Source organism: Diplotaxodon limnothrissa, linkage group LG1 (genome assembly GCF_057381915.1).
Source record: "Diplotaxodon limnothrissa isolate DT_005_m linkage group LG1, D_limnothrissa_male_GT1.1, whole genome shotgun sequence".
Taxonomy (NCBI): domain Eukaryota; kingdom Metazoa; phylum Chordata; class Actinopteri; order Cichliformes; family Cichlidae; genus Diplotaxodon; species Diplotaxodon limnothrissa.
Genome location: NC_140596.1, coordinates 28334194 through 28361365, shown reverse-complemented (window position 1 = coordinate 28361365; position 27172 = coordinate 28334194). Strand labels below are relative to the sequence as shown.

The 27172-nt window shown below is 42.1% G+C and overlaps 2 protein-coding genes across 2 annotated transcripts; one reads left to right on the top strand and one right to left on the bottom strand.

Moving 5' to 3' along the window:
• Positions 1–509: 509 nt before the first annotated feature.
• Positions 510–21041, top strand: tmem39a (transmembrane protein 39A). Its single transcript, XM_085348348.1, has 9 exons — positions 510–765; positions 5992–6205; positions 7967–8189; positions 8425–8508; positions 13079–13233; positions 13891–14248; positions 14351–14538; positions 14637–14757; positions 18315–21041. Exons 2-9 carry the CDS (start codon positions 6093–6095, stop codon positions 18552–18554), a joined length of 1482 nt encoding a protein of 493 aa, XP_085204474.1. The 5' UTR covers positions 510–765; positions 5992–6092; the 3' UTR covers positions 18555–21041.
• A 418-nt stretch (positions 21042–21459) lies between these two features.
• Positions 21460–24292, bottom strand: LOC146639925 (serine protease 23-like). The gene is made up of 2 exons (XM_085356561.1): positions 24089–24292; positions 21460–23363 (listed from the first exon to the last, which is right to left on the bottom strand). The coding sequence occupies exons 1-2, from the start codon at positions 24115–24117 to the stop codon at positions 22163–22165; spliced, it is 1230 nt and encodes a 409-aa protein (XP_085212687.1). The 5' UTR covers positions 24118–24292; the 3' UTR covers positions 21460–22162.
• Between the last annotated feature and the right edge of the window lie 2880 nt (positions 24293–27172).

Below are 27172 nucleotides of genomic sequence, written 5' to 3'. Positions count from 1 at the left end.
TAAAGAAATTGCACACACATAATTATGCAAAAAACATTAAAAAGTAATGTGGTGCCAGCAAAAAGACGTATTGTTCAAAGTCACTTAAATTACTTTTATTATGGTGAATATGAATTACATTCTTAGAAAGATATATTTAATCTCGATTTTTTTTTCTTTCTTTTTCTCTTTTGAAATTTTATCTTCAATCGCAATTCCATAATTTATTATGATTGTTATTTATGTATTTTACCATTGTAGGGCAGTAGGAGAGACAGCTGAATAGTTTGTCACTACAAACAACAGTATGGGCAGTAAAATCGTGTGCATGCAAAATGTTCTGATAGTACAGTACATGAGTGAAGTGCAGCATTGAGATGATCACTAAGAATAAAAGATGAAAAAACGATGCACTGACTCCAGATCAGCTTTTTTGGTAAGTTTTTTTTTTTTAATCAAACTGCGACTGTGCAGCTTGCTTTAGTCGCGCGCTGATGACGACACGCGCAGAGGCGGTGCGGGTTTGCCACGTCGGTCTCTGTGCAACGCATTTACACTGTTGCTCTTCCAGCCCAGGGCTAACTTTTTGTGGCGTTTAGTGCTCTCACCCTGAGAAAAGGCGACCCCCCCGGTGTCGCCCTCGCCGCTGTAGCCCGTCGCCACAGCAGCTCAGTCCAGGGAATTGAAGCTGAAAGGCGGAGAAATGCTCGGTACTGCCCGGACTCGCCGCACAACTGACTGATGCATCCTCGTCCAGCTCAGCCGCCCGCATGTTGTCGATGTTTTGTGAGTAACGACGGCTTTTACACAGCTTTTAAACTGTCCACGTTTGCCACCGAGCTAAAAGCTATTGCCTGTGTCCGTTTTAGCGCTCTTTTTAAAGTGCGCTCCCAAGTTTCCGCAGTCTTAAAAAATGACAACGCCGCCTGATGTCATGATCCAGACGAGCAGCTTTCAGTGCACGTCTTAGCAAGTCTAACACCCCCCCCCCCCCAAGAAGAACAAAAAAATAAAAACCCAAAACACCGTCTCACAAAATGTTGTGCAGAGTGCAACAAAAGCATTTCACAATTATAAGGAGTCGCGCTTAAAGTAAGAAACACGTTCCACTTCCACAAAATTGCTAAACACCATCCTGCAATCCCTTCATTGTAGTTCATTTCTGTACGCCTCAGTTCCCGTTTTCACTTTTGGCTTCTTTTTTTTCGAGTTGTCATCTTGCGTCCCTGCGCTCTGTTTGAGTCGCGTGTGCGTGAGTTAACGTCGGTTTCCTGTTTGTACAGTCAGCTCCAGTGCTCGATATTGATGCCGCACAGTGGCCTGTGAGCAAACTGTTTTATCTTTTCCATCATGTTTCACAAGCTCCATCAGCATAAAGGAAATGTTGGTATACATAGAGGCTGCTGCTTATCTGGCTCTGGTTTAATTTTCGTTTAGAAGTCTGTCACTGGTTGATGAGAAACTACGTTCTTGGTGTGTGTGTGTGTGTGTGTTTTAAGTCACTGGGTAATCATAAGAATCTATATAATGAGAGTGACAAGGATTTGAGTTGTAGCTACACTTCCTGGAGGTTTGTATGTTCTGTTGTTTGCAGCCCTGCAACAAGCAAACAAGAAAATAATGGGGGGAAAGTCTCAAGTGTCTCTTTTTATTGTAGGTTATCATTATTTTAGTTTTTAGTATGCGTTTCATGTTTTACGGTATATCTATAATGATGAGTGAACAGGCTCACACATATACCCAGCCTGTTTTCTACTCATAAATGCCACCATACCTTTGACAGAAGAAGGAAAAACAAAACGCTGAAACCCTCAGAATCATATGAATGCTCTCACTGGCCGCTTCATTAGGAACACCTGTTCAACTCCTTGTCGACAGAAATATCTAATCGCTCAGATATTTAATCAAAAAATCTAAGCAGTCCATCACAGGGTGGTAACTCTGCATTTAGTTGTGTAGATATGATCGAGACGACCTGCTGAAGTTCAAACCATCAGAATGAGGAACAAAGATGATGATGAAAGTAGCATGGTTGTGCCAGACAGTTTGGTCTGAGCAATGGAGAAACTGCTAATCTACTGGGATTTTCCCTCATAACCATCTCTATGGTTTACAGAAAATGGTCAGAAGAATAGAAACTTTCTAGTGAGTGGCAGTTTTCTTGTGAAAGATGCCAAGAGTGGAGAATGGCCAAACTGCTCTGAGCTGATAGGAAGGCAACAGTAACTTAAAAAAAATAGCTTGCTCCAACCAAGATGTGCAGAAGAGCATCTCTGAACACCTCCAACCTTGAAGCAGATGGGCTATGGTGGCAGAATACCACACTAGGTGCTGTTTCTGTCAACTGAAAACAGGAAACTGATGTGTAATGGTGTGTAGGGTATTTGCTTGCTGTACTTCGGGCCTTTTAGAACCAGCTGAGTATTGTTGCTGAACTTGTGTATGCCTTTATGATCACAGTTTGGCCATCTTCTGATCACATTGAGTTCACTGTGCACAAATGATCTCCACAGTCTCCAAATCTCAGTCCAGTTGAGCATCTTTGGACCGTAGTAGAAAGGAAGATTTGCGTTATGGATGTTCAGCAGACAAATCTGCAGCAGCTATGTGATGCTGGCATGTCAGTATGGATCAAAATCTGAATCTCTCATGCACCTTGTTCAATCTGTGCCATGAAGAATTATGTCAGTTGTGAAGGCAAAGGAGTGTCCAACCCAGTGCTAGTAAGGTGTACCTAATAAAGTGACTAGTAATCACGAGATAAAACGGCAGCAAATTCTTAAAAATCTGGAACTGACTACAAATTATTTAAATTATTAAGCTGTTAAAAGTGTCTTACATTGAATTCCCCTTTTCTTTTATAGAATATACGTGATGTTATTGCACTTATTGCACTTTACTACATATAAATTGCTACTGTTGGTTAGTGTGAACGTCTCCATTAAGAATAGGTGAGTCTGAAAAGTATGATATGCGATATGACCGAAATCTCATATCCCGATATAAGAATTCTATCGTCCCGATAACAATAAAAATCACAAAAATGTAACATTTTCTGTAAATTCTGTGAATCTCGGGCAGCTCGACTTGCGTGAAGTGTTTCCAGCTGCGCGTCCTTTACCCGGAGTCGAGTGTTTTAACCGATGCATGAAACGATACATTTTTAGACATAAGTTGTAACGGCCACCGTTTTCTTTGTATTTATTACACGGAGTGCTGCGGGGAAAAGCCTGTTCTAACGTTTGAGTCTAAGGTTTATTTTTTAGCACCTGGCGGCTCTTTTTTAATTCTCATCTGTAAATAATCTGCTCTTTCACGTGATTCAGTTTATTTTGAAAAGTCTCAACAGGATCTTGAGCTTTATTGTGAAAGGTTTATGTGGAACATAATTCAAATATTTATTTAATATTTATAAAAATGAACCAGTTACAACTTTTTGTATGTGACCTGTTTACTGTTTTAAATGTGCCATAAACTGAATATCTGTAAGGCTACAACTCTTTGGTTGACATGACTTCAGAGATCTTGGAGATTTGTGGAAAACGGTTGCGAAATTGTTTTTAAAACACACACACTCGCGCACACATGCACTTTAAAAAAAACCAAAACAGACAAACAAAACAAAAAGTGACTCTTGCGTGCTCCCACTTCAGATTTTAATCCTTTAAATATGGAACCGTTTAAACTTTAAATTTAAAATAAGCTGTGTATCTGTGGACTTCTGTTTTATAAATGTGTGCTGCAGAGCATCAGCTAGCTGACCTATTACCACAGCTCATTGGGCACCTTGATAGAAAAAGCTCAGGTGTAATCAGTAACAGTCTGTGAATTAGGCCAGATATGAGTAAGCACGGGGACATTTGTTTGTGTTCTCTAAAGGAGCAGAGAGCAGGTTTTGTCTGGCAGGTTGTCATTTTCTGTGTATATCAGTCTCACTAAACACGTTTGCAGACACCCTCAGAGGTGTGTTAGCATTTGAATTCTTTGGCATGAAGACACTTAAAAATCCCTCTGTAAACGCCTCTGGGCATTTGTTTCCCAAAATCAGCGTAAGCATGCCCAACTGCTTACGTTCAGGTTTTCTTGTCTGTGCAGTCAGAGAGCAATGACGGGTCTTTTTGCCTTGCTTAACAGGGAGTTTGACAGGAGAGTGTAGCCTCTGAAAAGATAAAGGGGATCTCTGTGTCTATTTCTATAGCCGCTTTTACATAGACTGGAGATGAAATGGGCAGCATCTCAAAATTCGAATCGAGAAACTGCCCATGAACTGAGAAAAGTCAAGCGTGCAGCTGCCAAGATGCCACTTGCCACCAGTTTGGCCATATTTCAGAGCTGCAACATCACTGGAGTGCCCAAAAGCACAAGGTGTGCAATACTCAGAGACACGGCCAAGGTAAGAAAGGCTGAAAGACGACCACCACTGAACAAGACACACAAGCTGAAACGTCAAGACTGGGCCAAGAAATATCTCAAGACTGGTTTTTCTAAGGTTTTATGGACTGATGAAATGAGAGTGAGTCTTGATGGGCCAGATGGATGGGCCCGTGGCTGGATTGGTAAAGGGCAGAGAGCTCCAGTCCGACTCAGACGCCAGCAAGGTGGAGGTGGAGTACTGGTTTGGGCTGGTATCATCAAAGATGAGCTTGTGGGGCCTTTTCGGGTTGAGGATGGAGTCAAGCTCAACTCCCAGTCCTACTGCCAGTTTCTGGAAGACACCTTCTTCAAGCAGTGGTACAGGAAGAAGTCTGCATCCTTCAAGAAAAACATGATTTTCATGCAGGACAATGCTCCATCACACGCGTCCAAGTACTCCACAGCGTGGCTGGCAAGAAAGGGTATAAAAGAAGAGAAACTAATGACATGGCCTCCTTGTTCACCTGATCTGAACCCCATTGAGAACCTGTGGTCCATCATCAAATGTGAGATTTACAAGGAGGGAAAACAGTACACCTCTCTGAACAGTGTCTGGGAGGCTGTGGTTGCTGCTGCACGCAATGTTGATGGTGAACAGATCAAAACACTGACAGGATCCATGGATGGCAGGCTTTTGAGTGTCCTTGCAAAGAAAGGTGGCTATATTGGTCGCTGATTTGTTTTTGTTTTGTTTCTGAATGTCAGAAATGTATATTTGTGAATGTGGAGATGTTATATTGGTTTCACTGGTAAAAATAAATAATTGAAATGGGTATATATTTGTTTTTTGTTAAGTTGCCTAATAATTATGCACAGTAATAGTCACCTGCACACACAGATATCCCCCTAAAACAGCTAAAACTAAAAACTACTTCCAAAAACATTCAGCTTTGCTGTTAATGAGTTTTTTGGGTTCATTGAGAACATGGTTGTTGTTCAATAATAACATTATTCCTCAAAAATACAACTTGCCTAATAATTCTGCACTCCCTGTAAGTCTTAACCTCTGTTTTACTGTTTGGGTTTTTTTGGTTTTTTTTTATCATTCAATAAAAAAATTGTGAGCTCATTTGAGTGGCTATAGTTTGTGGTGGAACTTTCACTGTGTTGTAATCGAAAGTGTGTCAGATAATTTGTCTGTTCCATTTCTGTCATTGAAATAAGGTTGTGAGTTAAAAGAGCAGCTAGAAACTGTCCTCACAACATTCCAACGAAATTCTGCTTATTGTAGATAAGATGGCTCAGAGGACCTGTAAGTGTTTTATATGTGAATGAAGACAACCTTGTTTATTATCCCTCTTAGGTTTTAACAGATTATTTCAAGTATAGTTCAAATGTGATTGACATTACATAGTAGTGTGCTAGTTGTATCAAACACAGCAGCTTTGACAAGCTTGTAAACTCTTGTTGAAGTTGCCTTTCATTCTGAAAACAGTTACATACAATTAAAACGATTTAACAAAAAAATGACAAAGCTCCGTTCTCGCTGAGTAGAGGGCTTTGGGTTTTTGTCAGTTCAGTTTGAATGGTGTGCTGCGGGTTTTTCATAATCTGTCTTGTCTTATGAAACGTTGTCTTCTTTTCTGGTTTGGTTCACAGTGGCCTGGCAGTACATGGTGGCTCACTGAGGAGGAAGGGGGAAGTCCCAGTGGCTTTTGGTTGGTGGGCTCTGCCCTTGGTTGCCACAGTAATAGGCGACCATGCCAGGGGGTCGCAGGGGTCCCAGCAGACAGCAGCTAAGTCGCTCCGCTCTGCCGTCCCTGCAGACTCTGGTCGGAGGAAACGTCGGGAATGGTACAGGCCTCAGGAACAGGTATGTACACAGAGAGCCTCTCAGTGCTGTCAAGATGCAGTAATAAAGAGGTTTTGATTCATTAATGCATTTAAAGCAGGAATGGACTGATTGAGAAATTCTGAGCCAATTCACAATATAGAACTTCTTTTTTCTTGTATTATGTCAACTTTCTGTGTGAGGTGAAAGTCAGAAATCTTGATGATACATGATTCATGTGTCATCAAGATTTCTGAATCATTTTCATCTAAATGAGACATTTACTATGAATCATCACACTCTTTTAACCTGTGATGCACATGAACATTGGCCACTGACAGCTTCTTTACAAGACCACTAAAGAATAATTTTGAAGGTCAAATTTCGATTCAGAAATTCACTGCAACTGTTATTTTTGTATGTTTGCTATTATTGTGCTTTGAGCAAAACATTTGTTGTAATGTAGACAAACCAACGATCAACTTATAGGATCTTGGATTGTTGCCCCCCGACTAGGGATGGGTATTGATAAGATTTTCACGATTCCGATTCCATTTATGATTCTGTTTAACGATTCGATTCTTTATCGATTCTTTTTAAAAAGGAGAACACTAAGGTCGATTAGCTTAGCGCTTTGTTTTATATCTTCTCTTTGAACAAGATAGAAATTTAGGAGTAACATGGCCTTACAAACCCAACAGTGAGATCTTAAGAGATCCACAGCCTACTGCTCTTCAATGGGGTGTCACAGGGTCCCCAGGAAAAAAAATTGTAAATGTAAAATAATAAAATAAATATTCTTCTGTAGCAATAACAAAGTATAACATAAATTATTTGTAGCAATTATACAAGAATATCCAGTAATGTCCCTGCCTACGATTAAACACCTTCACTTACCAAAAATCGGGGCATCTACTGTGGCAAATGGGTGCAAGCGTTTTATCACAAACTTAGTCACTGCTCGGTGACATTCATCTATCCTGGCCTGAAAGGAGACGCTACCGGTAGACTGCAGCGACAACTGCCAGCATCTGAGCCAGCCAGACTCTGTCTCTCTCATCATGGTCACCTAAATGCACAGTAATGGCAGGTTTTGTAATAAGGCAGATCGCGCTAACATAATATGCACTGTTAGTTGATTATTTACCTGCCGCATTAACGGGAGAGGACGTGCAAACGTTACCGCTGCTGCTGGGTTGAGATTCACGAGTCCGGAGCGGAATTAAAAACACGACATTCATTTAAAGTTATCGTGTGTTTTGTGAGCAAATGCTTTTGCATATTCGTAGTGTTTCCTCCCTTAAATGAAATCTCTACTTTTGAAGTATTGCAAGTTGTCCTGTTGTCACCCGTTCTCGTAAAGTATAACCAAACTTTTGAGCGTTTGAGCCGCTTAGGCGCCGTGTTTCCTGCCAGGTAAATGACGCTCCGCAACGGGTGACGTCATTCGGGGCGACTGGAATCGATAAGGGAATCGTTTGCAAAAATGGCAAACAATTCCAAGGAATTGAAACAGTGGGAACCGGTTCTCAACAAGAACCGGTTTTCGATACCCATCCCTACCCCCGACTAGTTGGTGATCACAAGGAGGTTACAAGGAATGAGTTCACCTGGCTGCAGCCAAAAAAAACAACCACTTGTTGCCAGGGTGTTGTAGACTAGTCTCCACATCCCACTTTGTTTGCATACACACCTTGCAGTAGGTGTCACATTTTTAATCACACACCCAGATGTGTTTGAGTATTTATATTTCTCTCTCTCTCCTTGTGTTGCGTGCTTTCTTTTTTCTCTTTTTCCCTCCAGGAGCAGTAACACGCTGGGTCTATCTGCTCCACCCATCTCAGCCCTCATTACTCCGGAGCCAGTGCGTCACTCGAGGATCCCCGAGCTGCCATTGGACAGCAGTCTGCTGTTTGAGTTCCTGCTTTTTCTCTATTTGCTGGTGGCCTTGTTTGTCCAGTACATAAACATCTACAGGACAGTGTGGTGGTACCCATACAGCCACCCTGCTGCCTCTACCTCACTCGTAAGAACACATAACACACTCTTTTCCCACCAGTTCCCTCAGTAGTCCTAAAAAATAGGTCATCATTTCAGTTTTCTGTTATCACAGTTTTAAAACTGTAAGTAAAACTGCATCAATATGTTGCTGTCTTTCCCCAACTCATAACATGCGACTTTCTTATTAAGAGGTTTAATTTAATAAGCAACAATTTCTCTGTGGAGAAACAAACCCCTATCTTTTTATCTTCCCACAACAGAACTTTCATTTAATGGACTACCACCTGGCTATCTTCATCACAGTAATGCTGGCCAGGAGGCTCGTTTGGACAATTGTTTCTGAGGTAAACACAGATTCGATCTCTGTAAGCAGTCAGCAAGCACACTGTAAGGCAAGGCAAGGCAAGTTTATTTGTATAGCACAATTCAACAACAAGGTGATTCAAAGTGCTTTACAGAGACATTAGAAACAAGAACAAATAAAAAGCATGATTTAAAATTGATTAAAACAAGCAAATAAACTAACTAACTAATTAACAAACAAACAAACAAACAAAACAGTATATAAAATCAAAACAGATAAAATCAGAACAGTAGATAAAATCAGTAGTTAAATGTAAGTTTTGAAATTTAAGCTTAAAGTGTGGATTTGGTGCTTTATTCAAATGCAGCTGAGAACAGGTGAGTCTTCAACCTGGATTTAAATAAACTGAGTGTTTCAGCTGATCTGAGGCTTTCTGGGAGTTTGTTCCAGATATAAGGAGCATAAAAGCTGAATGCAGCTTCTCCGTGTCTGGTTCTGACTCTGGGAACTGATAAAAGACCGGATCCAGATGACCTGAGGGATCTGGATGGTTCATACTGGGTCAGGAGGTCATTGATGTATTTTGGTCCTAAACCATTCAGAGCTTTATAGGCCAGCATCAGAACTTTAAAGTCTATCCTCTGACGGACAGGCAGCCAGTGTAAGGACCTCAGAGCTGGACTGATGTGGTCCACTTTTTTGGTCTTAGTGAGGACTCGAGCAGCAGAGTTCTGAATGAGCTGTAGTTGTCTGACTGATTTTTTTAGGTAGACCTGTAAAGATGCTGTTACAGTAATCAAGCCTACTAAAGATGAATGCATGGACTAGTTTTTCCAGGTCCTGTTGAGACATCAGATCTTTTATCCTTGATATATTCTTGAGGTGATAGTAAGCTGACTTTGTTATTGTCTTAATGTGTTTTTCTAAGTTTAGGTCTGCATCCATCACTACACCCAAATTTCTCGCCTGGTTTGTGGTTTTTAGATGTATAGATTGAAGTTCTCTGGTGACCTGTAATCGTTTTTCTTTGGCGCCAAAGACTATTACCTCAGGTTTGTTTTTGTTTAGCTGGAGAAAATTGTGGCACAACCAGTCATTGATTTCCTCAATGCATTTACCAAGAGCCTGTACAGGGCCTCGGTCTCCTGGTGACATTGTGATATATATTTGTGTGTCATCTGCATAGCTGTGATAGTTTATTTTGTTGTTGTTTATAATCTGTGCCAGTGGGAGCATGTAGATGTTAAACAGAAGGGGTCCCAAGATGGAACCTTGGGGAACTCCACATGTGATACTTGTCTGCTCAGATGTGAAGTTACCTATTGATACAAAGTATTTCCTGTTTTCTAAGTATGTTTTGAACCAGTTTAGTACAGTTCCTGAAAGACCTGTCCAGTTCTCCAGTCGTTTGAGTAATATGTTGTGGTCAACTGTATCAAATGCTGCACTGAGATCCAGTAAAACTAGGACTGACATTTTTCCACTGTCTGTATTCAGACATATGTCATTAAACACTTTGGTCAGAGCGGTTTCAGTGCTGTGGTTCTGTCTAAAACCTGACTGGAAGGCATCGTAGCAATTATTCTGTTTTAAGAAGTAACTGAGCTGTTGAGAAACTGCTTTTTCAATGATCTTACTTAAAAACGGGAGATTTGAGATCGGCCTGTAGTTGTTCATTTGTGTCTTGTCAAGATTGTCCTTTTTCAGTATAGGTTTGATTACAGCAGCTTTTAGTGATTCTGGAAACACACCTGATAATAAAGAAAAGTTGACGATCTGTAACAGGTCTGACTCTAAAGTCTTTGAGACCTTTTTGAAAAAACTTGTTGGCAGGACATCTAAACAGCAGGAGGAGGAGTTCAGTTGACCTAAGATGTCCTCCAGGTCTTTGCTGTTAATAGGTTGAAACTGTTTCATGGTGTTTAAACAGTTTTTTGGTGGACACAGTACATATCCTGGATCTGCTGTTGATGTACCAATTGCTTGTCTAATTTTTTGGATTTTTTCAGTGAAGAATTTGGCAAAGTCATTGCAGGCCATGGTCGAATGAAGTTCAGCTGCCACTGACACAGGAGGGTTTGTTAGCCTGTCAACTGTAGAAAATAAGACCCGAGCATTATGGCTGTTTTTAGTGATGATGTCAGAGAAGTAGGACCTCCTTGCATTCCTCAGTTGTAAATTATAATTGTGAAGTTTCTCTTTATAAATGTCATAATGAACCTGGAGGTTTGTTTTTCTCCATCTGCGCTCAGCTTTCCTACACTCTCTTTTTTCTTTTTTCACCAGTGTGGAGTTTCTCCATGGAGACTTTTTCCTTCCAGAGATAACCTTCACCTTAATGGGAGCAATAGTGTCCATTACATTTAACATGTTAGCATTGAAGCTATTGACGAGCTCATTGACTGACCCTCTGGGCAGGTCAGGTGTTAATGGGAAGACCTGGTTAAAAATTGCACTACTGTCTTCAGTTATACACCGTTTTGTGATCACTGTTGTTGATATATTTGTGTGGGCTGAGATTTTACTTTCAAAGAAAACACAGTAATGATCAGACAGGCCCACATCAGACACAGTAACCTTTGAAATGCTCAGGCCTTTGGAGATCAGTAGGTCAAGAGTGTGTCCTCTATTATGTGTGGCCTCTGTTACATGCTGAGTCAGCCCAAAGTTGCCCAGAGTGTTACTCAGGTCTTTAGTCCCTTTGTCCTGAGGGTTGTCCACATGAATGTTAAAATCCCCAGCAATAATTACACAGTCAAAATCAACACAGATCACAGACAGCAGTTCACTAAGGTCATTAAAAAAGTCTGTGCAGTATTTGGGAGGCCTGTAAACATTAAGAAACACAACTTTGGATGGGGCCTTCAGCTGTAAAGCCACATATTCAAAAGACTGAAAACTTCCAGGAGATAGCTGCTTACATTGAAATGATTCATTAAATAAGACAGCAACCCCTCCTCCTCTCCTGCTCGCCCTGACCTCACTGATAAAACTGTAGTTAGGAGGGGTCGTCTCGATGAGAACAGCTCCACTGTTACTTTGGTCCAACCAAGTTTCAGTTAAAAACATAAAATCAAGGCTGTGCTCAGTGATTAAATCATTAATTAAAAATGTTTTCCCAGCTAGAGATCTAATGTTTAATAAAGCCAACTTAAGTGTTTTAGAGGTATTACTTGTCCCCTCGTGTTTGGGAGTAGTCTGTGGCACACAAGGTATGTTTACTATGTTTAAAGATCTTTTAGAGTGCAGCTCTCTGTGTTTTGACCAGGCCACATGTCTCCTGTCACCTAAAAGTACAGAAATTTTAAAACCTTCTAGTAAACAGGGTCCCAGCTTCTCCTGGGAAAAGTCATCACTGCCATAATCCTCACAGCCCGGACCCTTCACACATCACGCATCAGACTGCGGAGACAGGGCATGAAGAGGAACTAAGGGGGGCGAGGCTGGGCAATGTGACTTCGATTGCTCTGTTGAGGGTGGGGCTCGATGGCGAACCTTTGGCCGCTCTGGTGGGGGGTTTATGGGGGACAAAAAGGGATTGGGACGGGGGGTAGATCTGAGCCCAGCATTGACCCGCTCCATCATCACCTCAGTGAATTTCAGGTGTGGGGAGGAGGGAGAAAGGGAGGGGGAGGAGGGTGATGGCCTGTCAGGGGTTTGGGGGACTGGGGAAGGTCGTGGTCCCTTGTCCTGGTCGTTGGTGTTGTTGAGAGAGTTGGAGGCAAATAGGGACCCCTCTTCTTGCCTTAGATGTCTCTCCTTTCTGAGGCTCTTCCCGGGTGGGGGCAAATGGAGCTCCTCCTCAAGGTTTCTGCTGGGCTTTGTCTGTTCTTGGAGTACTGTTTGTTCCTCTTTATGAGATAACTCCTCGTTTATCTCAGCCTTGGCACCAAGCACGGATGGATGACGTATGAAATAAAACAAGTTGGAGGTGAACAGTTTCACCCCTGACTTGTTAAAATTAAATCCATTTGCTTTGAACAGATGCCTGCGTTCCCAAAAAATATTAAAGTTGTCGATAAAATGCACTGAGTGGTCAGCACATGCTGATATAAGCCATTTATTCAGTGTAAACAACCTGCTGAATCTCTCGTCTCCTCCTCTGACCGGCGGTACAGGTCCACTGATGAATACAGCTGCATTCAGAGAGTTTACAGTATTTAATAATCCAGTAAAGTCCCGTTTCAGAACCTCCGACTGTTGTTTGGACACATCGTTTGACCCTGTATGCAGAACAATGTTTGTCACAGTTGGATATTCATCTGCAATTTGAAGAATTCTCTCCTTCAGGTTGTTGACCATATCGTTAGGAAAGCAGAGGACTTTAGTGTTCTTACCGCACATCCTTTGTACATCCTTTACGGCAGAGTCACCCACAATCAGAGTTTCAGGCCTAGCCTTTAGCTTTCCCTGTGGCCTTTCACTTTTTAACAGATTTTCAGACCTTATTTCGCTGCTTTTAGATGGATGGTTGTCCGATATAGATCCAGGGTCCTTTGATAGTGGAGCAAATCTGTTCTGCACTGTAGGGACCTGATCCCTCATGATGTCAGTGTGGCTGCCGTGCTCTCTCTCATAACGGCGTGTTGTTCTGCTTCTGTCTCGCCCAGGTGTCTCAGTGCAGCGGGGGGTCTCTGCTGCGCTACGTGCTTCTAATCGCAGCTCGACTCAGCCTGCTGACCCTGTGCGGCTGGGTGCTGTGCTGGACGCTGGTCAACCTCTACAAGGAAAACTCTGTTCTTAACCTCCTCTTCCTGGGATATCCGTGAGTGTTTGGTCCACTTCACTCTCTAAAGGCCAGTCTACCACTGAATAATTTGTCTCAAAGCAAAGTATTTCTAAGTGTTTTGAATTATCTGGAGTGAAGCAGTCAAAGTCTGCTATCAGAGGCGCAATGCATGCAAATTGTAAAAAATGGGGATAATTTTTATATTTGGAATAAGAGTCAGTAGCTTTATAAGAAATAACAGAAACTGGGCTGTGCAGCTCCTGAATGAAGTATTGTAAAAAATGTGCACAGGTTGTGTGGTGATCTGATAAGCGCTTTATCTGAAGTGCTTCCCACAAATGGTCGCCACAACTGTCAAATGAACCTCTGTCAGCAGGACTTAAATTGTCTTTTTTTCCTGCTTGCTTTGGCATCAAATTCTAAAAGACATTTTTCTGATTGGACTGTGTAAAAGTAAAAACCTTGCTCGCATACACGGTTTATGGCTGCAGCAGTGGGAAAAAATCCTAAACTTAAAAGCATTGGAAAAGGAATAATTTGGCTACTATACATTTTCTAGCCATTAACCAGATATTTTTTAAAGGAAGTGGTTCAGATAGCTGTAAGTTTATGTAGACATTGTATTTACCATCTCATCCTCATCTGAAGGTAAAAAAAATGCTTTTGTGTCATTTATTTATTTTTCATCCCCAGATTCGGTGTTTATGTCCCACTCTGCTGTTTCCATCAAGAGGGAGGGAAAAGCCAGGTGGCACCAGCCGATTGTGATTACACGGCTGACCACCAGCAGACCGACCTAACAGAAACCCCCTTCTTCCGACCACGCGACTTCCTCTTCCTATTACGAGAGAACCTCAGAGAGCAGTTTTCCAGCCCCCCACACACGCCCACACACACCTGCCCGCCACCCACACACTCTCACACACCAGAGCTGATTCGAGCAGAGGTGGAGGAGCTGAAGAGCGACTTCAACCGGCGAATCAAGGAAGTGCTTTTCAACTCGCTCTTCAGCGCTTACTACGTAGCCTTTCTGCCCCTCTGCTTCGTTGAGGTGGGTGTTTCACTTGCGTCTCTTTCTCTGTCATAAATTCCCGACCTTTCGCGTTGCGTAGGGTTGCTTCTGGTTTCTTACTCGTTCTTCTTACTCCTACAGAGCACCCAGTACTATGACATGCGGTGGTCATGTGAGCATCTCATCATGGTGTGGATCAATGCATTCGTGATGCTGATGAGCCAGCTGCTGCCCCCCAGTTACTGCGACCTGCTTCATCGCTCGGCGGCTCACCTCGGCCGCTGGCAGAAGCTGGAGCACGGCTCATACAGTAACGCACCTCAACACATGTGAGTGGCCCAGTGTGCGCACACTCTGGTGTACTTAGACAAGTTTAGAAATGTCTATTTAATAGGTTATGTATAACTGTGGTGTTAATGTTTTGCAGGTGGTCAGAAAGCACCATTTGGCCTCAGGGGGTGTTAGTACGACATAGTCGAAGTCTGTATAAGGCGGTCGGTCCCTATAATGTGGCTCTCCCCTCTGATGTTTCCCATGCAAGATTTTATGTGAGTACCTGTGAATTTCCCATATTAACTACACTGATGTTCACCATTTTTCAGTTTATAGTTTTGGTCCTTATTCCCTTCTGATCTCTAATAAAATGTTTTTCAAATGTGTTCAGAAATGAGGAAAAAACAAACAAAAAACATCAGCTGTGGTGGAACTGCCTTCCTTATTATGTAGTCACTGCTCTGTGCTGTTCAGCAGTGTCCCTCTTGCAGCAGTATTTGATTACTTGCAAGCATTAGAAGAGTACTAGCTTATCGCCACTGAAGGCAGGTTTAGGTACAGACACACCCAAGCCTATTCATGATTCCTGGGAAACCTCCTCCCTCCAACTCAGGCGTGTTTACGTTTGATTATGAAAATTCAGTTGCAGAGTGTCACCAAGAGGTGGCGCTTTCCTCATAAAAACTTTGACTTGTGTTGATTTCTTGTACAAAACTTCATGTTATAGATCAAAGAGAAGATCTGAAATTGGTTCAACTCTAATTTTTCAGTTATTGTTTGCTTGGTGATTATTTTTTGCAGTCTTCTGTTTGATCTGTGATTATGATCAACATTCAGCAGGTTAGTCTAGTGTTAACTCGGTCAATGTCTTTTAGGAGAAACTGGTATGTATAACGTTTTCAGCTCCAGTGAATTCAAGCACTTTATTTACATGTTGCCAAGGTAAATTACCGTGTTGGAGCTATTTTCTGTGTATTTGTGTGAGCGTGAACGGACCTTAATTCTGATCAGCTGATTGGGCTTTGTGTTTTTGTGTGGGCAGTGATGATGTGTTTGGAAATAAGAGTACTCATAAACTAAGCACAACCTCATGCTGCCTTTATTGAAACGGGACATTAGAGCTTTACCAATTAAAATGAGATTTTTACTACTTGTTTCTGCCGAGTGGACGAAATTAGAATTGTGTTTGTTTTTGCTGTTGAAACCAACAATTTCTCCTGAGGAGATGCCGTGTTCTCACAATTGTCCTGAATTTAAGAGCGATATTCTAAAAACTGTTTGTTTAATACAGTAGACCTGAATAAATTATAATGACAAACTCTTTTAGTCAATCCATCAGGTAGAAATGACTTGTGCCACATTTTAAGTTGCATAAAACAAACAATAGAGACGGTATTACATGTATTTTTATTTTTGGGGGTTTTAACAGACTTTTGCACTTAGTTGAAAAAAAAAAAAAAAAAAGATCATTAACACAAAATACTGGATTCAAGGACAAAACAGGACGGGAAAACCGGAAAGCAGCAATCTCTCCTCTTTGAAGTCGTCCCACTGTTCCAGAAAATACAAATCACTGCTTTGGAGAAAATCATAAGATGTTATATAAGAGGCCCATATAGCGTGTTGGGATCATGGTATGAATCAGGGGTCAGCAACCTTTAACACCCAAAGAGCCATTTGGACCCGGTTTCCACGCAAAAGAAAACACTGGGAGCCGCAAATACTTTTTGACATCTAAAATGAAGATAACACCGTATATATTGTTTTTTTACCTTTATGCTTTGTGTGAACAACTAAAGTGTGTTGCTTATGAAATCCATGAAGTGCTTCAGAGAAAATTACATCCTATTTATGTAATTAACACATTTTGAACTTTTACAGAAATATAACTAAAGGAAAACTGAACTAAAATGATCCAGCAAAGACGATATATCTGTTGTGAGCCACCACCCTTATATATAAGGGTGGTGGCTCACAACAGATATATCGTCTTTGGGCTTTTCGAGGCTTGACCTGACTTTTAAAAAATAATTGGCAAAAAATGCACCATGCTGCTAAAAAAATGAAAAATAGATATTTGCAAAATTCTGATTAAATATGTATTTTACCTGGTTAATGTGTGTAGCAGGGCGTGGTCTGCAGCGCCGCTGCAGGGGAGGCGGAAGCACCGGAGTGGCACCCGCAATCACGCCTCGCCGTCTTTACATCTGTGCTGTTGTGTTGGTGTGTGTCGGGCTGTGAGCTGAAAAGCTACAGCCGGCTGTAAGCGTCAGCAACCGTGTGTGAAAAGTGGTCAATAAAGAGATGCTGAAAAGCATGTTCATGCAAACATCGTCGGGTGTGCCCTGACTTCTGGTCCCGAACCTCTGTGCACAGTGTCTGCAAATCGGGGCTTTCATCTTTACGCAGGACTGTAAGCTGTCATCTGTGAGGCGCGAGCGGTGTTTGTTTTTAACATAGTCCACGGTGGAGAACAGCTGCTGACATAATGTGGATCCGAAGATCCATAATTGGCCTACCTGGGGTTGAAAGTCTCGAAAAATGCATGCCGTTTTGGCGGGTACACCGGCTTCCGCGAGTGTGACGCTTATTTTGAGCGATGAAAAAATAATAGAATGTAATTTTATTATTTTATTTCAATATCACAATAATCTTCGAATTTAGAACTTAAGTTAAAAAAGAACTAACATAAATAAAATACACTTCAGCTAAATACTTCTAATTTATTTTCCCAAACCACGCGGAGCCGCAGTATAAGGACTAAAGAGCCGCAGGTTACCGAGCCCTGGTATGAATGTTTGGGCTGGGGTTTGAAAATCAAGCTGTTTGAATGGTTCAGACAGAAGGGTCCACAGTAACACTAATGATGGTTTGGGCTCTTACCTGTCAGCAAAAACAAGATTTGACATCACTGCTGCGTCCATCATGTAGCTCTTCACTGAGTCTGCACCCCAGATGTTTAGAACAGAGCTCCACGAGGCCCATGTCTAAACACAAACTACTGCAACAAGTGAATAAAGTGAGTAAAGTACGAGTTTCCTCAGAGGCTAATGCACTGTGTTCAGACTGCCGGTACAGAAGCGCTGATGTCTGGCACTTCTCACTCAGTGATAGAGTTGAGCTAGCATCTTTACTTCTCGCTGACTCTGAAGCCGAGCTTCAAAAAATCATCAGCCTGTGGTCAAGCACAGCGGCAAAATTTGTGTGGCTGCTCAACCACAGATATTGTCTTTAAACAGATATTGGAGAAGAAAAACATGCAGTAAGATGTGATCTTTAATGGGATTCCCTGAAACAGCTGGATTCACACATCGGTGAAGTGATTAGGAAGCTGCTCGGCGCCTGGTTGTGCCCAACATTTCTGAGTATTTATTTACCGCCGCCCCCTCTGAGTGTCCTGGCTGTCTCCCACAGTCCACAGCAGGTCAAGTTGTCTGCCACACTAACCTGCTAAGTGTCCATACATGTGTACTCTATTCAGTCTTTTTTGTTTTGTTTTGTTTTTGCTTTCCCACCCCACAAAGCTATAGCCAATCCTGGGCACTTTGACAGAAACCCACACTCTCTCACATTCACATAAGCAGCCAGTTTAAATTTAACAGTTAACCTTCCTGTCTTTGGAGTGTGGGAGGAAACCTGTGCAGGCACGGTGTTAACAGGGGAACTCCAACCAGAAAGGCTCCAGTCCATCAGCAGGTTTCCAGAACTTTCTTGCTGTGAGGCAGCAGCGCTAACCACTGCACATATTGAATTTTTTATTTTATTTTATTTTTTTAATCTATGACACTCTGTCATTTTTTCCCCCCGTTCTTTGTGTCTGTTTGGCTTCCAGTTCCTGTTCCACAAGCCGCTGCGGATCTTGAACCTGCTGATCTGGATCGAGTCCAGCGTGGTTTTGTACCAGTTATACTCTCTGCTGCGCTCTGAGCGCTGGAACCACACATTGTCTCTGGGCCTTATTCTCTTCTGCAACTACTATGTCCTCTTCAAACTACTCCGAGACCGCATCGTGCTGGGCAAAGCCTATTCCTACCCTCTGTCCTCCAACAGTTTGGGGCTCAAGTCACAGTAAAGACTACACGGCGAGACCTCTCCTACAAACTCTGGACGCGGAGGCGAGACAGATGGAGGCCTGATGGAAGTGGAAGGCGCTTGGAGATTAAGGGACTCATAATTGTGTTTTGATACGGTTCAATTTTTAATGCAGTGTTTATATATAGACCTATTTAAAAGAATATTTTTATTTTGTATACTATTTCGAGTTACACCGGGCATTACCACGCTCATGTCATTAGCATGTTGTGTTATGTTGTTGCTAGGTGACAGGGAAGTCAGGGAATGCCAGGAAGTGACTTTTCACCAAAGATATTTTAAGTGCAGGCGGCCAATGACGGCACAGACTTTGCCTTTGACAGTCTGTTAAAACAGGCGTTCGATTCAGAGCAGAGGGAGGTTTCATGCTTGGGTCCTGATTGTCCTTTATTCTGCTTCAGTCTTAAATCTGGAACCAGTCGTTTCTGGGGGCATCAGCACGATTCCTTCATTTCAGTATTGGTGCAGCTCTTCGTCTCTAAAAGGAATAATTTGGGATTTTTGGGAAATGTGCTTATTGTCTTTTGATCAAAGTTAGACACTCAATCTGTTAACATTAGCAAATGCAAGAAAAATGGCTAGTCTGACAAATGTTTACCGTACCTTTTCATACCTGGGAGTCAAATCCTGCTGTTCTGCTACAAGTCTCTGCCGTCACAAAGATGCACATTAGTAGACTGCTTGTGTTTTGTCCTCCCCCTTTTGTTTTTATTTACTTGGGGATTGGCCATTTTTCATGATTTGGGTTAAATGTCCCTTTGCAAAGTTAGCTCTCTAAAGAAAAGCAACACTTAAAGGTTCCTAGTGTGTTTAAATTTAAACACCAAGGGCTCCTGTACAGGCGTCCGTGTTAGATATATCACTGTTTCCACTGCTGCAACCTCTGTAGTGACCCTAAAGGACTCTTTTTGTTTATATCTCTGAGATGGCTTTAACATAATGGCAGAATCTGATTCCCTGTGTGTGAAACCTTTTTTTTATTTTTTTTATATTTATTTATTTAATTGAAACAAAAGTCAAAGGGTAAAAATAAATCTGTCCAGTCGGTACATGTGAAACATGTTCATATTAATGAGCTTTAGGGGGTCATTGTAGGTAATTTTAGTGATTTTTGGTTTGTGCAGGATTGGCTGTTCCACTGTATAAATACTTAAACCTACGCTAAAAAGTCAGCTGAAGCTACTATCGAGGCAAGAGTGTGATATGAATCTTATTATCTAAATGTAAAAGGATGAGAACATTTCCTAAGAGTAAGTATTCCTTTAAGCAAAGTCTCAGTCTGTTATTTTTTTACTCAAAGTCCAATAAACTGTTCATGCAAACTGACTCGAGAGCAGTCTGGAAGAAAAACACAGTTGGTACTCCAATCCGCGGCCTCCGCAGACAATGCCGTGTTCTTCTCATTCAGCTTCTAACCACGTTTTCACAGTTAGTATCTGCTTGCTTCGTATCACTGGCTAACTGGAGGGTGGAGTAACAGCACCAGTCTCGCAACAACCTCACAAGCGTCAGACAAAATCTTTTGTCTGGCATCGTTAAACTCACTGCGCACTCATGAAAGTCCAAGTACAGTACTTAAAGTGAGAAAGGCTGCTGCTGTGAGAGGGTGATGCCTGAGCACACTTTCACACACTGAAATCTGGCTACAATACACCATGTTACTTAATGTTCATCCAGTCACTTGAATGTTTCAAGTATGATGGGATATAGGACTGTATCACATCAGGTCTGTGTCTGTTGTGGACTGGAACATCCTTCATCCTCACCCTTGACCCACTGCAAATAAGTCACTGTCACCATGCTCTCATTTAGGTTTGAACGCAGAGGGTGTTTAATAGTGACACTTCAGTGGGGACTGAATGCGTAATCGCAGGGTGTGGAAAGACAGCCACTTCATGTATTCTCAGTTACCGGAATGGTGTTACAAACAGGTTGCATTGTTGTTGCCTTTCTGTGTAGCTACACTTTGCGATCATCACCTTACCCGTCAGTAGTTTTGCCTTTATGTTCCTCCACCTCTCCATCACCAGCGTCCGTCTGCAGCCAGTGCGTAACTTCAGGCAGTATTAAACTTTAGTTTGACAAAGTGGAGTTTTTTTCCCACATTGCTACCTTTGAGATGAACCAGTGTACATGTGGAGCACACAGGTTTGACAGATCCTCTAATTCACATGTCATACATGTTCTAGTTTGTCTGCAAACGTCTCTCCTTTCTTTGGTGCTTATACTTTGTGGTCACTTTACACTTGAATGTAGCAAAGTCTTGCAGCTGAATTGTGCTGTTGATGTGAATCGGTATTTTTTTATTTTTTTTCTTTCTTTCTCCGTGCTGTTGCCTTCAGTTGAGCGCCATTGCTGAAATGAGTTTTGAATGGCTCTCATCTTTTAATTTGCCCAGGGCAATTCTGAAATGACACAATTTAACTCTAACTCCCGCTTCTGTGGAGAGTCTGCTTTGAATAAAAGCTGAAGAATTGAGATATGAATAGATTCTAAATTTATTACTGCTCTACCCTCTCGATTTTAGTCAACTTGTTGCTCATTTACTTCAAATGGTTTTAAAAAAACATGACATATCCACGTTTCCACATTCAGAGTCAGTGATGAACCCGTTGAGTATGTCAGTGCTGGAGAAGTCAAAGGAGCTGGTCCTCATATTTCGGCTTTTTACAGTGTTCAGGTTCCCCACAGCATTTCTGATTTTTTTTTTTTTTTTTTTTTTTTTTTTTTTTGAAATTGGAAATAAAAACTTGTCGAACCAACGTTGTGTTTGTTTTAATTTGTCTTGTGAGCAGACTGGGAAAAAAATAGAAGACACTTGCCTTATTTCAAAGCATATATTTCATTAAATCTGACAGATTTCTGGTTTCTTCAGAAATGTCACAAATAAGTAAAAAGTGCTTATGTAGGCCTAAACTAACTTGGGATGCCATCATGTTCATGTGGACACCTGCAGTGTTCTTATGTGGCCAGCAGATGGCGCTTGGCAATAAACAACACTCCACAAACTGCTTCATTTACCAAGTAATCTGCAGACTTGCAAAAGTCCTGAAATATCAACACCTGCAAAACGCTTCCACCCCGCCTCCCACTGTAAATAAAGCATGCTATGCTTGTAGATAACTACTGTTTCCACTGAGAGGTTTGGAAGGAAACAGTTGGCAACTTTGGTAGCTGACTTGTACATTCATTCACAAATATAAATTTCAGTAGAGAAAACAGTGCAATCTTTAGTATTAGCTCAGTTAAAATGCTGCAGTGTCTAGATAAACAGTTTCTCTGGTCCCACCCCATCAGTCCATGTTTCAGATTAAATGAGTCCAAATAAAACTTGGTTATCCTGATAAATGTTCTAAAAGGGAGAAAAATACTTTCTTGATATCAAAAACTAAGCAAAGGCACAAATTAAAGTGGCCCATTTGTCATGTCATTACTGGATCTGAGTCTCGTCTGCGTGTAGATATTGGCATATTTATGTTAACATATCAGTGCTGTGGGCAGTGGGGTTGAAAAGTGTGGCTCCTGTTATGCCAAAGGGATTTGTGGCTGTGGTTTTACACCCCTTGTGTGGTCCTCATGTTTTTGTTTTCACCCCTCCCTACAGTCCATGAAGTTTCCTTTTATCCAGTAGCAGATCTGAGCATATTTCAGAGGCGTGATTCTCACTGCTACATTAAATTCCTGGGACGCACCTTGTCGCTCCACCCACTGATGCCCGGAAAACACACCTATCACCTTCCGCTCCCAGCGTCGACCAGCCCACATCCGCGCGTAGACTCCCGAGCCGCTAGCCCCGGGTTGAGCGTCGCAGTGCTGGTACAACAGGTCTGAAGTCTCCTCGCCGGCACGACAGAACCGATACACCAGCTGTCCTGGCCGGTCGTTATCGAATCCTGAGAAGTGGACTCGGCGACCAGGCAGTCCCTGAGCGGGGGGGCTGACTCCCAGCTTCATGTGGCGCCGTTTGTGGGGTTTCTTGAGTTCAAGCAAAGCATAGTCATAGTCCATTCCTATGTCATTAGCATTCCCTTTTATCCAGCCTTTGGGAACATGGGTGCGCTTGGCTCTGATCCACTGGAACTTCATTATGTCACTGGTAGGTGGTGCGTAGGGACTCGGACCTCCTTCAACATGGTTGGTGAAGTTGGAGAGAAGGTGGAAGGAAGACTGTTGTGTGTCTCGTTGCTTAGGTTTTAAAAAGCCAACCCGGAGCCTCTGAGCTCCTTTCACATAGTTTTTACCATCGTGAACACAATGAGCAGCTGTGAGAACATGACGGTCTCCCACCAGTGTACCAGAACACCCAGTGGACAGTTTGACAGCCACTGAGAATGGATATTTAAGCAAGAAGTCCTGCCCAGCAATGCTAAATCGCCCATCGTGGCCAAAGATCTGGCGCTTTCTTCTGACATGTGACCTCTCAGCCTTGCCTGAGGACCCAGTTAAGTAGGCTGGGGTCGTGTTAGAGTTGGGGTTGTAGCCATAGATCCTAATGGCAGTCTCAGTGAGCCGACCATTAGAGTGGAGAGTCTCATATGCCAGGAGACTCCGCAGGTCCCAGTAGCTTGGATGAGGGGCCTTCTTGTGGCATTCGGGGTCACAGGTTGAGGTGACGTCCAAGCGGGCCTGAGACAGAAAATGAGGGGCCGGCCGAGCCTCCGTGTGCTGGGGGATGACCACAGGGATACGCTGGAGGACCCACTGAGGGTGAGAGGAGGAGGAGGAGGAGGATGATGAGGAAAACGGGAAAACAGGTAGAAGAAAAAGGAGAACGAGGAGGCCGGTCAACCTGCGGAGAAGAGGCAGGAGAGGTGAGTGAACAGCAGCACTGAAAAGATCAAATTTATCATACCGTGACCGGACGTTCGGACCCCTCAGCAAACATAACTAAAAAACAACATCTAGAATGCATTTCAGATTACATCGCTACAGCCGGGAGAGTTTCTTTTTTTTCAACTTGAAGAATTTTTAACTTCACTGAAATCTGGCAGCCACAATCTTCCACTTTAAAAAATGCAGCCGATACCACGAACAAGGGCAAAGATCAGGCGTACTATGCTCGGATGGAAAATTCCCAAAGTGGCCTGAGGGATTGGCTTAAGCCTGCCAGAGTGGTGGAATAACAATAACAGTGTTACTGCACTAAATACAAGCTCTGTTACTTGTAAATAGGTTAGGGTGACAAAAGCCTTAATTTTGTATTTTAAACACGCTCAGACTTTTCTCTGCCCCCCGTCAGATCAACTACTTGATACACTGCTGTCAGGAACGGTAATAGAAAAAAAATTCCATATCTGACTCTTGGATTAAAAAAAATCTTATTTTTTTAACTCATAAAATCAGAAGGCTAAATATCTATTTTCAGCACTGGTTTTCTAATTGCCGGCGGTAATTCTTCTTTACAGGTTTATTTCGTTATTTTACAACCTCGCCCTAAGGAGATTTTTCACGGTTCACACCCAGCCCCCCTACCCTCCTATAAACTGGGTGAAACCTGCCATAGAGGTTGCTTACCGGGGGAGCTCCGCCCGGGAGCGAGGCATTGTCAGGAGTCTCTGCAGGTGAGCTGTTGGCTGAACACCGACAGAGGGGCAAAACGCCTCAAACTAGAGCAGACTGCGCCCTCGATGGAAGCTCTGAAGCGGTGAAGAACTCCTGCTGCGAAAGCAAACCAGCTCTTCTCTCAGCTCTTCACTCAGGGACTGCAGACCTCAGCTGCTGAGCCGTGAATCCAAAAAGGAGTCGACAGCGGACGCGTTGAATCATCGCTGCTGCTGATGCTATAGGAGGAGGGGCAGGTCTCCTGCCTGCCTGTCTGGAGTCAAGCAGTCACATCCGATGCGGATGGAGTGTAACCACCCGGTCACGTGACTTTTTCTATCACAGGTGCTGGTTACCGTTACGAACTTTCTGCTGCGCGTATAATCAAATCCAAAAAAGCGTGTGTGCTGTATTTTTGTATCACACGCCGTTTCTGCATCTGGATTCAATATAATCAATAGTTCGATTTTATTCTGTAGAATTTCTGGCAGCGATGATCAAACAGAGAAAAAGACAGACAGTCTGTGACACAATGACATTTTCAGAAAGAAACCCACCAACATGAAACACGCACGTGCTCCGAAAGAGAAAATCGTGGACCCTTTAAAACAAGATGCAAAGAATTAGCAATTAAAATGTTTCTGATCAATAACTGCTTATGAGGAAAACTATCTGGCAAATAAGTGCAATGCTGTTGAAATGATAAAGATCTCAAAATGCAAACTGCTGCTGAAGATGGTCTGCTAAAGAGACTGTAGAGTTTTGCCTACTTCAGCAGGTGTGCAGTTGAGATCACCTCAAGAGTTTGAACTTTAATCACACTAAAGATTTTTTTATTACACTTTATTACACATTTTATTAAAAATGAATCTATCTATTCCCCTCATTCACTTATATTTTTTTGCTTTTGGTGTTGAGACCATCTGTCGTGCAACATCTATCGTGGTGCCTACAGAGTAATGTCTGATATCTAAATGTAAAGTCATGTGCATGGTTGCAATTCTATCACGTCGGTAAAATCTGGCCACAGGCAAACTCACTACACTTAGGTTTATAATTTGCTGAACAAAGACACCGTTTCTTTTTTTAGTTTTGATGCAGACGTTGATTCAAAGTACTGAATTTAGAGCTTTTCGCTGTCATTTTAAATTTGAGCTCCAAAGTGATGAGTGAGGCCAAAATAAATCTGTAAGATAGCAGAAACTTTAGGAGTGGCTGGATCAACAATCTGGTGCATTGTTAAAAAGAAGGAATGCACTGACCAGCTCAGCAACACCAAAAATGCCTGAAAAGACACAGAAGACATCTGAAGTGCATCATGATAGAATTACTTCCTTGGCTAAGAAAAGCAACTTCAAAACATCTAACAAAGCCAAGAGCACTCTGTGGGAGGAAGGTGTGATTGTGAAGGTGAAGAGATGCCTTTATGAGTGGAAATGTGCAAAACCATTTAGAGTTTACCAGAAAGCGTCTAAAAGAGCCAGTGCAGTTCTGGAAAAGAAAAATAAACTTCCCCACAGATGAAACCAAGATGAAACTATCACATTACCTGTCAAACATGTGGAGGTAATTTCACAGCTGCCAGTGGACGTGAGTCAGTGGTTAATGATGATGTGGCCGCTGCTTCAACCAGCAGATTGAATTGTGTGATGCAGTTGTTTAATCTCTGCTCTGATTCAGCCACATGATGAAAACCTGATCACAGTGAAAATGGATAATGAACCAAATATATACCACAAAAGCAACCCAAGAGTTTCTTAAGGGGAAGAAATGATATTCTTCTCTTATTGACTGAAAATTACTTTCATCCAACTATCAAAAAATCCCACATTTTAAATGATGTTACATTAGCTCATTAATTGAACCTCTAAAAAAGTATAAATGTATAAAAATGGCTTTAATTTTTAAACACTTAATGCAAAAGATTTGTGAAATCTCTTAAAATCAAAACTGAAAGCCTGCACTTTCAATAAAAACACATTGATTGTTTGGTTTAAAAGCAATCTGGGTGATGTACAGGGGCAAAACTACCCCCCCCCCCCCCCCCCCCCCCTTCAATTAAGCAATTATGCAAACTTATCCACTTTGTAGAAGAAGTAGAACTTATATTTGTGCTAATACTCATCAAATACTACTAATGAAAACATTAAACTTGGCCCACCTGAACCAAGTCGCATGTCATAAAGAGACAGAGAGATGGAAAACTTGCAGAGAGGACTATGACAGAGGAAACTGAAGAGTGTATGTTTGTTGGTGTTTGAGAGAAAAAACTGAGATACTGCGCATACCTCAACAGACTCACACAAACACTGACCCACATCCATTGTTTAGCTAGGACAACACGACCAGATTCCTTCTCCTCTCTTCTTTCCTGTATCAAACTCAAGTACATCCACAAACACTTGTCAAAAGCCTCATTAGATAACTATGTAACACGCATACATCAGTGTTTTGCCTAAACAAACTCTCCGACATGTTGAACTGCGGCGATCAATCTCGTGACTTTTGGCAACAGCCAGCTTCGGGGAAAGGTGTTTATTTCACAATAAAAGTCACGTTTCACATCTTGCAGCTGTGATTTTTTTATTCTTTTTTTTCTCCGTGAAAAGCTTACATTTACTGTATGTTTATAAGCCTCCTTCCATTGTCACTGATGACTCAGAGGAATGAATCTAGTGGGAAGAAACTGCTCCTGATGCAAATGTTGGAAGCCTGATATTTAAACCACCCATGCTGAATGTGCAAGCTGTTAGTACATGTTATGACTTCATTTGGAGTGAGAGCCACCAGAAAGACTTGGAGAAAGAAAGAACATAACTAGAGGGTAAATGGTGGGATTAGTGCTTCTCTAACCAACCTCCACCCATCCCTGTCTGTTGTGCAGAGCCTTCACAGATAAACTTTGTAATTAAAATCAGTCAGAACTCATTTGTGTTAGTCATGAGAGTGAGGTTAGTTTCTGTTTCTGGAGCCACAGGGGCAAAAAAAAAATGTGAACAACAAAAAAAGACCTCAGAACCTCACCTTTTATTTTCCATATAAACTCATCCTCTTTTT